Genomic DNA, 11,321 nt, shown 5'->3' with positions numbered 1-11,321 from the left:
TGTCTTTGTTTTGCAGTCAATCCTGTGCCAATATGTAGAATTTTCCCTTCAAATATTTCCACAAGTTCTATGGTGAGCTTGCGGCTTTCCTCCATGGTGGAAAATGAGGCGAAGACAGCTGGATGGCAGGTTTCCTAAAACTCATCACTAAACACATGTTGATAACCATTAAACGAGATGGGCTAATTAATGCAAGAACTATCAGCTAGAAACTACTGCAAAACATGCTCGTCAAAGTGTTCCTGGAAACCTATAGACTGTTCTAATGTTAATAATGGAAACATGCAGTCTTCGTTTCCATAACGATTTTCGAGCCATACTGGTACTTCGGCAACTGTTTGAGTAGGTGGAAGGATGGACAATGTTTGATTGTGAGATCCATTTGAAATGGTCATTTCCCCATTTCTGCATCCAATGACGACGTCTGCAGTTGCCAGCCATGGCCTTCCCAAGACCACAGGGTGTCCAGGTCTAGAAGTTTTTGGAGAAATGACTATAAATTCTATAGGATATTGCCAGGAGGAGATAGTGACTACTATATCTTCCAAGGATCCTATTAGTTTGACAATGGATTTATCTTCCATCTCTAAAAGGATAGGGGTAGTTTTCAATCCAGGTAGTTGTAGCGATATCATTGTTTCATAAGTCATTGCATTTATTGCAGCCCCTAAATCTACAAGAGTATTTGGCAGAAGGACTCCATTTATTTCGATAGTGACAATGGGATTTCCATGGTCACTGCATTTGGTAGGCGTGTCTAAAATCATCATGGACATTTGACTCATAATTTTGACATTCTGGTTTTTATGCCCTTTTCTCCCCGGTTTCTTGATACATAGGTCCTTGACAATTTTAGTGTATATAGGAATGGCTCTGATTGCTTGTAAAAGTAGTATTTTAATACAAACGTTCCTAAGCTCGTTTTCCAGGTCATATTCAAGCGGGACCTCTTCTTTCCTTACTATTAGTCTCTCCGGGTATGGTGGTTCAGTTAATTCTTCTTTCGTTGTTTGTTGTTTTTCATTTTGTAATTGTTTTTCGGATGACGAGGAGGGCACCTCTTCTTCAATAACCACAGCCAATTTTCCTTTATTAACTGTTTTCCCTGATCGTAACTGAATTTCGTTCATAGGGATGGCCATAATCATGTATGTTGGAAAGGGCTAGATATCTATGTTTTGCACCGGTTGAGGTGTCCTATTGTGATTTGGGTTAGGTACGGGTTGTGCAGGCAGCAGTGTACGTCGTGGAGGGTTTATATTCACTGGTGCCTGCAGGGGTGGTGTGTTAGTAGGCGCAGGTAGCAATTGATGCATAGGAGGTGTTGTGTTGGCAGGTGTTGGTAGCAATTGATGTAGAGGTGGTGGAAACTATGTAGGTTGTTGGTACATATTAGGATTATATGCCTGCTGATAGGTTTGCATGGTTGGATTGTATGAAGTACTTGGCATATTTGGATAAGGCGTGTAGAATTGGGATTGAGGTTGATAGCTGGTGCTATAAGGGCTTGTTCTCCAATTCTGGTTCCAGGCAGTACTTTGAGCACCCCAAGGGGAGTAGGATGCAGGAAAGGTCCAAGGCTGGGTTTGGCTATACCCTTGAAAATTTGGGTCTGGGAGCGCACTCTGACTCTGACCTCTCCAGGTGGGTCTCTTGGCTGGCTGAGCTTGGTCAAGGGTTTCGGTATTGCCTTTGTAAATGGCCTGAAGACCAGGAAGTGATGGGCACTTCTCGGTTTGGTGCTCTAGAGTGCAGATTCCACAGACTTCTATAGAATTCAGAGGACATTCCCTCTCTGCATGTTTCCGTCTACACTTGGGACAAAAGACTGCCATAGCTGCCTTTTCGGCCTCATGCTTTTGGTTGACTTTCATGGTGTCAAGTTGGTTGCTGATTGTATTTAAGATGTCAGTTTTGAAATTTTCTAATAGGTTTCCCAGTTCAACCCTAGTGACAGTATTAGTCGTAGCTTTCTTCTGCACATAGTCTCGAGAATTGTCTCTAAGCTCACGAAGCTTTTTACCTACTTTAGCTTGGCTCCTAGAGTAGGTGCGACAAAGGTCAATGACTTCAGCAAAGGATTTCTTGTAAATGTCCCCACCACTAAGCAAGTTTAATGTCTCTATACAGTCATCTCTTAGCCCTCTTAAGAACATTGTTCTGATGATTTTTAAATCTAGAGTATTTCCAAGGGATTTATGTAAGTTGCATAGGAACCTCTCAAGATATTCCTCTAGGTTTACATCTTCAGTTTGCTACATCCTAAGGATATCACTGATGTCCCTACTCTTACAGAAGTCTTGATATTTTTTTATAAAGGTTGACCTCATGTCATCCCATGTGTATATGGTATGCTGCCCTAGACTCATGAACCAATTTGGGTTTGTGTGCATCGTCATAATAGTTATAGCTACGACATAAGATATCGAACTCGAATAGGAAAGAATCAGGATCTTCGGATGATTTACCGTAGAATAGTGGTAGAGATGCCATCAGAATGTTCTTCATATTAATGTCGTGAGTTACATCCAGGATAGGGAACCCGAAAGTAACCTCTTCCTCTTCTTCTTCCTCGTTTCCCCCAAGTAGGTTAACATTCCTTCTAGGGCCTTCTCCTTCCTCTTGGTGCTCGTCATTGTGTCTGCCTTCACCCCTTGCATGCTCCATATCTGCGATAGGTACCCGCTGGGGTTTACTGATCAGGGTGTGGATCTGGGGTGTTGGAACACGATAGATATTGGTTGATTGCTCGTCCATGAGGTCTAGTTGTTCCACTGGGTTTTCAAAGATAATTTCCTGAATGATCCTTCCTTCTTGATCAAATAATTCCCAATCTAAAACCACGTTGGTGTGAACACTTCCTCCTTGTCTTAGACCTGCATATCGATTAGCAACAGTTAAAACAGGTATATTGACTGATCCAAAAGTTGTAGGAAATTTAGAGTTTGAAATACCTTTGTTGTCCCTAGGTCTACCTGTACTCTTATGCATAAAGATGAAGGAAATAGAAATTCAAGAACAAACAATGATCGGTCGGACTTTGAAGCAACCCCACAAAAGTGGATGCGTGGCTCTTCACTCACGTCTTACCGTACTCTCTCCGCCCTCTTACAGTTCTGCAGGTTCTTGAAAGTTAATTAACAGTGGTTACTTAAATAAGAAATGGCAATTTCCCCGACAAAGACACCAAAATGTTGAGAGATAAATTTGTCAGATTAAATCCCTTAAGATTAATTGTCAACTCGGGGTTCGTAAGCACAAATTGCCTTGTGCTTCCTTTGTTTAGGCTATGTCAGAGTTTAATGTTTTCCTTATTAATGATTTATGAAATAAATACTTGCAAATCTTATCAACTAATGAGCAAACCCAACAATCAAATCTTACCTAAAATCTTCACAAATCTCAATATTCAAATATGCACTTAACTAAATATTCCTAATAAAAATGAACTTCTATTCACACCAAACCCTAATCAAACTTTGCATGTTGGTACTAGAATCTATATGAAAAATCACTCAATCGTTTTCAACAAGCATTCTGTAATGACAATTCTTTGAAAGCAATCAAACAACCCTATGATAATCACCACCCAGCTTATTAAACTATTGATGCCATAATCATTCGTTACCAGAGCAAATAAGGATAACTAATCTATGGAAATCCAACTACTAATTCAATAAATGATCTATCCTGTTAATGCTTCAATCAACCAATTATTCTGTACTTAAGGGTTTATGTTCAAATCAAGGATTAGGGTTCAAGCACCAATTGGAAGAATTACTCTGTTTTGCTTTATCTTGCTGCTTTATATTCAATGGATCACTTACAAAATTCTAATAAATGAAAAAAAATAGGATACTTATCTCACTTAATGCCCAACTATCAATCTTGAAGGCTATATCTAATTCTATGCTACAATCAAACAAATCACAATGCTGCGATCAAACAAATCACTATGTTGTTGTAGATCAGAACTATGAGCTATTCATGGAGTAAACACCCTAACATATGAACTGAGAAAGGAGTCATTCATTCAAAGGAGACTATCTTTTGCACAGAAGTAAGGATGATCATTTCAATTTATTGCCGATATTAGCAATTGAATGAGCAGGGGGGATAAATGGTAACTATAGGATGGTTCTTTTGGGAATGTCCCTGGAATGTTTATACCGGTTCACAGTGCATCAATCCACAGTAAAACAGTCAATTAATCATTTTTGAAACTCAGACATACATGTATTTAGACTACCAGTTTGATAATTTAATTAAGTTCATTAAGTCTCTCGAACGATCTCACTAGTGCCAGCCTATCTTCAATGCCTCTGTAATCCTACAATGGGATGGATTTAAGTCGATTCTTTTCAATAAAATAGAGGTTGACGTAGGGAAAATAGACAGAGCCTATTTGATGCAATTGAAATCGTTTTTCATCTAGCTATTTGAAAGCATTAGGGACTCTGATATCCACTATGGGTGACAATTCCAATCAATATATATATTAATGACCATATAGCGCGTTCCAGGTGAGGGCAAACAAAGTGATGGGGTGGCTCTGGTTCGAAAGGCACGAAATCACACCAAACTCCAATTGCGATTCATAAAAGTGTAAAAGATTGCTGCAAGCATAACCAACAATCCATCAAACAAATAATAATTCACACGACTGAACTGTAAAATGGAATTAAGCAAATCTAGGGTTGCAGTGTCACTACTATTTCAAAATACAAACAATCCCAGATGGGTGGGCCCAACCACACCTGGGGTTGGAGAACTTATAGTAGTTTAAACAATTCAATACACAATTAAAACATGAACTTCATTCCATCAATGCATTTGAAAACTGCTTCAGAACAACAACATTATGATTGTATTCAAACTGGTTTGATCATACATCAAAATTACTTCATAAGTTCAGTGCCACAGTGCTACGGTCTACGACCCCTAACATATTACATTCAATCGCCTTTATAGGCATTTTACTAATAGTTAAACATAAACTGAAAATAACAAGTGAATCCGCATTACTCCTTTCAGTGAGTTGGTTCAAACAGGCATCTCGAATTGGTCTATCCATAACCAATTCCCAATTTTGTATATGTTGCAATCGAGGGAAATCGGACAAGGATCTCAAGATCATGATGTGTGCTACTTGTGGCTATGCCCTCTCGTCTTCCAGAACATGTTGCAACCTTATCCATTTCGATATTTGAGCGCCCATCTGCATATAACCCTTGAGTACCAAAGTAGAAGGTCTTCATGCATCAACTGCTCCTTTTGGGGATCGACCTACACATTCTGCCGAGAGTCTACACTAGATAATAATAATAAGTTAGTTTGAGAATATGCCACTTCTATTTACTTAAATCTACCAATAATTAGCTAAATGCAACCATGAGAAGGTTTACCTCAAGTGGAGAGTAGAGATAGGATTAGGATAGTGATTTAGCAGAGAAATGGGTTCCATGGTAACAAAAAGGGGCAAAATGGGAATTAAATCCGACAATAATAAGAACAAAACTGAGGATCAACACCTGCTTGAGCCTGTATAAAGATTTCTTCAATCTGCACACATGAGAGTGCCTCTCATGAGTTTCAAAGCCCTCTGGTTGTTCAATGTACACCTCTTCCTCTATCACCCTGTTCAGAATGTTGTCTTGACATCCATCTGGTGAATCTCCCATCCCATCTTAGATATTAGGGATATAACTAATCGAATAGATGTGTATCTGGCAATTGGAGCGAAGGTCTCCTCATAATCTATCCCTTCTTTTTATGCATACCCCTTTGCCACAAACCTAGCCTTGTACTTCTCCAGACTACCATTTGTAGCATACTTGATTTTGTATATCCATCGAGAACCTACAACTGATCTATCCTCAGGCCTCAACACCACCTCCCAAACATCATTTGTCATGATAGAGTTGTATTCTTCTACCATGGCATCTACCCATACTCGATGTTGTGTGGATTCTTGAAAGCTGGAAGGTTCTACAACCTGAGCTACCAATATTTGATATCTGTCAGGTTGCATGCGCTCTCTTTTGCTTGTCCTAGGAGCTCCAACAAACTCCTTTGCATCTCTCAATCTATGATGAACCCCTCTGCTGGCTCGACCACTACTAGTTGGAGGTTCTACTAGCTCCTCTTCATCCTGATCCTGTTGCTCCGTTTCCTAAGATCTCACTGGATTTCCTACTCCTGAGGAACTACTAGTACTGGTTACTATACTAGATCCCTGTGACTGTCCCACTGGTGGTCCCACTAGTGGTCCCACTAGCTGCCCCTGTGGTTGTCCCTATTGCTAGACCAATGGAGCTCCGGTTGGCTGAATCTTATCGCCTCTAGGAATCTCACAAGATCTCTTGAAAGCTCGCTCTTCCATGAACTTTACGTCTCGACTTACTACAATCATCCTATTTCTAGGAATGTAGATCCTATATGCCCTAGAGGTCTCGCTATACCCAACAAGAAACCCCTTCTCTACAGTCTAATCCAATTTAGTGTGCTTCTAATTTGACACGTGGCAATAAACAATGCTGCCAAAGATCCTAAAGTGACTCACTTCTGGCTTCTTCCATGTGAAGACCCCTTCTGGCATTTTCTTCCCCAATGCTCTATGAGGAGTCCTGTTTTGAATATACATTGTTGTGCTGCATGCTTCTTCCCATAGAAACTTGGGCAAATCCTAGTCATATAACATAGCTTTTGCAGCCCCAACTATGGTTCTGCTTTTCCGCTCCGCTACCCCATTCTGTTGTGGATTATATGGAGCTATTCATTCTCTTCCTATGCCTTCCTTCGCACAAAAATTGTGAAGTCTTTGTCCATATATTCTCCACCATTATCTGAGTGAAGCACCTCGATTTTCTTCCCTGTCACATTCTCCATGAGAGCCTTAAATTCTCTAAAATGATCACAGACCTCATCTTTGGTCTTCAAGAAGTAGATCCAGGTTTTTCTAGAATGGTCATCAATAAAAGTGATGAAGTATTCGGCACCACTAAGAGCTCTAGTGGACATTGGGCCACAAATATCTAAATGTATAAGTGCTAACATGCCATTTTCTCTGTTGTCACTTCTTAGGAATGTTTCCTTAACATAATTCCCAAGTATGCATCCTCTGCACACACCATCGTGTTCTGTGCCAAGTTTTGGGGCCCTTGTTACTATTTCCATGAGCATCTTGAGTGCTCCATGGTGTAAATGTTCCATTCTCCTATGCCATAACTCATTCAGTACATTCCCACTGCTACTTCATTGCCAATTAGTACCCTTGGAGAGTCAAGATGCAATTTGTATAATCTGTTGCTTCAAACTCCAATCTGTCTTACCCTCTTCCAGCTTAAGTTTTTGACAAACACTTTCTTCCCTACGAAGTGGATATCATATCCATTATATTGTAGTTTGGATATTGAAATCAGGTTCATACCCAATCCTGGCACGGGCAATACATTTGTAGTGTTGGTGCTTGCTCTTGGCTCTCTCTGAAGTTTTGAAAATCGATGGTACCTCTCCCTACAGGAGTACACTTCATTTTGGTTTCCCATCGTAATCTGGAAGTCCACCTACTCCTTCTTGTAGCTAGAGAAATATTCTCTAACCCCTGTCATATGAGTTGATGCTCTACTGTCTATATAACATACACCCTGTGAATTTGATCCTGACAAGCAAGCAAATTTGTCCTCCAACCTAGAAGATAAATTTGAAGCCTCCTGAATCTCAATTTTGTCCATGGTCATACTGAAGAATTTTACTATTCCTCTTTCCACCCGACAATGATTCTGCAACTCCAAATTGCTGCAAAAACCTCTACATCCAACCAAGGAATTGCTCAGTGAAAAAATTGAGTTGTTGTTGCTTCCTCTGTTTGTTGGAATCACTCAATCTGGAAAGTCGAATTTTTTGCCACTTTGCACTGAAAAATCGAACTTCCCCAAACAACTCAGCCTACCTGGCAGTGGACTGCGTTGCCTCTAAGAATTTTGGCCTACTGCTCCCTCTGAGCAGTGAAATTCTTTCCTCTGCTTCTGAGCTTCCATGTTGATCTCTCACAGTCTGATACCATGTGAAAATTTCATCTATTGTAGTAACTACAGATTATTCTTCAATTTGCTAATTTAATTTAACAATTTATTTGCACATACAAACAATTAATAATTCTCTACTGCAATTTTCACCATAAAATACTACGGAAAATAAAATACTAGAACTAAGAAATTCTAGCACACACACAAAAAATTTAACACGGTTGTTTTTGGACAATTGTCCCCGGAAAAACCCAACTTCGGAAAACTGGTGCAGTAGATGAGAGTTTTATTATTATTCTTTAGTAGCAATTATGAGTACAATAATTTAGATGCTCTACTATCAATCTAATCTGAGGAAAAATACTGACAAAATTATTGTGACAATTTTCTCTCATCCCACAACTAATTTCCACCCCAAAAACTACCTCCCTAGCCACACGCAGAACCTTCTACATCAACCTCTGCACAGAACCTCAGGAAATTTCGGCCTACCTTTCACTGCCTCTCCCGACACTGGAATACTTCCTCTTGAAATGTTGTTGACTTCCTCTACCACCTACTACTCACCCTCTAGCTCTATCTTCTCTGTTGAGTCTCTGCTACTGAGAAAATTGAACTCCCTGGGAAACTGAGTATCTGCACTACTGTATTCTCCATCACCACATCGATCCCTTCTTATATCTTCCTATTGGGACTCCAACAGCCAAGATTAAATCTTAATCGATGGCTCAGATCATCTCTGGATCGATCCATGTGAGCTTCTAGGGAATTCTCACCTTGACTTAACTTATTATGATTAATTAACCAATTTTCCTAAATTTAGACTTAGGAGACATTAAAAAAATTGGTTAATAATCTAATTAAGTCATCTCTAGGTGGAATTTCCAGAAACGCTTTCTGGGTTTTGGAGATCTCATGTATTCTAGCCTCTCCACCAAATTTCGTGGCTAGAACACATCCGATGCTATAGACACTAACACGTATTTGGTTCTTGCTCTTGTTGGAATATCCTATGACCTGTAGCCCCATTGAATTTATCTCTTTTTCAGTTAGTTTATTTTTTAACCCTTTTAAGTTATGCTTAACCAATATTTTTGAGAATTCATGAGCACTAGGCAAAACAACCTGCTCCTTTCTCCAAATAGCCAACAACTTTCACTGTTGTCGCTTGCAAATGGAATTTTCAAGGAAATTTTTTTGGAAAGATCACAATTATAAGAATGCTGGCTAAGTATCCTACAATTCAATATATTCCTCAAGGAAGCTATACAAATATTGAAGACAAAAAGCAAAGTCTATGAGATTCTAATGACATAGAAATGTCATCTCGATTAGAATAGTGTATTTACTTTTTTAAGGAAAAAATGTCAATGATTGAAGCTTGAATAAAAGGTATACACTATGTTTACATTGCTAAGGATGCATCTACAGGAACTAGATCAACTTAATTCTAAAAACCAACAAAATGTGTAGACTTTACCATACTCTCCTCAAGGAGGAAGATGTTTATTGTTGATGGTTGAGAGTTTCCTGCATATTCAGGAAATTATTAGACATATCCATAGACTAATTCAGACAATATCCTCAATTGAGAATGAACTCCAATATATATCATCCCTCCTTGGTTTCACTAGCAACACCAACTTCGTGGGGTGCTTTTATTCACATTCTCAATCTTGCTTGTATTTCAAGCCCTACATAGGGTTTTGAGCTCCCACAAAATAAAATAAGCCCTTCTCAATTACTCAGCCACTCTAATGTGAATTAACCTAGGCAATCAAACTCATTCCCCAAGAAAGTTCTACTATCAATTCACACTGTTGGTGCTAGGGCTTTCTTTTATTCAGTACGGCCCTCTCCTGTGTTAGGATTTTTTTCTTTTTTAGTGCGACCCTCTTTCATGATAGGGTTTCAACCTACAAGAATCCACTACGCAACTCAGTCAAGAGCCCTTGGCTTCTATGAAATTAGTCCTATTATAATTTCGACCTCAGCTGCCCAAATCAACTTGAGCTTCACCTCATACAGATAAACCCCATTAGGCTAGCAGGACACATAGCTCTAATAACACTATAATATTCCTTTTTGAATTATTTTATAATTTTCCCCAAATTTCCTCAGAAAAATTTTAGAAATAATTTTGTTGTAAAATTTATTTAAATTCAACGGAAAAATTATGGAGAATCCACACAAGAAAAATAAGAACCAGTAACTGTAAATTGCAAATGAAATTCCATAGCAAATTCTAGCCAATTTTTATAAATAATTTCTGGGGAAATTCACACAAATTATTAGCATAACCTATTAGAAAAATTTGGCCAGTTCCCCTTAGATCAACTCATCCTCCTTAAATATATTTTGTTGCCCCCAATTACCTCGTCCTCCTTCAAGATATTTCGCTACCCCCAATTAACTTGGCCTCTATAATGTAATTTCTCTTGCTAGAATAATCTTGGTCCATTGGAAATACAACAATTTCCTAAACCCTGGATTCTGACGATTCTCGGTCTTCCTTCTTTGTTAAGTGCCAAGGAGGAATCTCATTGGTCCCTCCAAATGACTAGCTAGGGTGTGCCTTGCAACACCGAAACTAGTTTATCCCTAAGGAGGATAGTTTCACCCTCGAAGAAGATCCACACTCAAGGTTACAAACCCTCATACAAAGCTCTATGAGCCCACAAATCAATTTACCAAAACATCCAATCATATCCCCAATTGAGCTCTTGCTTCTCTTTTTATTATTATGGCTTATTAGAATATCATGGCCATTACCATGGGTCGTCTGAATACCATGGGTCACATTTTCCTTCGTTAAATAAAGTGACTTTTTTTAATATTATTATTTTTAGTCACCTTAATTAATTAATTCCTCCTTTGAGTCTCCCCAACTTATTTCAATATGTAGCTTATGGGAATGTCTAGGCTACTAAGATGGTCTTTATTGCCCATGTCCAAAAAAGCGACGTTACACTCCCTGTGTGTGACAAGACACAAAGCCCTCGAGATAATAAAACTCTCTTTCAAAGTGGTTCAGAACCCTCAAATTGATTTACCTACAAAACCAAAAGAAATAAGTGAAGAACCCTAGTTGTGTGTCTCTACATTAGCTCCTCAATGGCAGAGAACATTAGTTTTAGGATAAATATAACAATTAGAAAAAGTAGATTAGATTAAAAAATTTAATATTCAATGGAAATAACAAGAAGAATGATATTAACAATAGCCCCTCCACAGTTGTACAAAAGAACAAATGTTTGCAAAATGGATGAGCTCTTTTTATTAGATAACACTTGT

The 11,321-nt window shown here is 38.8% G+C and overlaps 1 protein-coding gene across 1 annotated transcript; it reads right to left on the bottom strand.

Annotated features, from left to right (window-relative positions):
• Positions 1 to 212: 212 nt before the first annotated feature.
• Positions 213 to 1,142, bottom strand: LOC149263219 (uncharacterized). The gene has a single exon (XM_089386974.1). The coding sequence runs from the start codon at positions 1,140 to 1,142 to the stop codon at positions 213 to 215; it is 930 nt and encodes a 309-aa protein (XP_089243100.1).
• Positions 1,143 to 11,321: the final 10,179 nt, after the last annotated feature.

The sequence above is a fragment of the Pinus tabuliformis genome, chromosome 6, assembly GCF_031772625.1.
Source record: "Pinus tabuliformis cultivar Carrire ecotype Pingquan chromosome 6, CPIR1, whole genome shotgun sequence".
NCBI lineage: Eukaryota > Viridiplantae > Streptophyta > Pinopsida > Pinales > Pinaceae > Pinus > Pinus tabuliformis.
The sequence above is the reverse complement of the archived record's forward strand: the minus strand, read 5'-3'. Positions and strand labels throughout refer to the sequence as shown.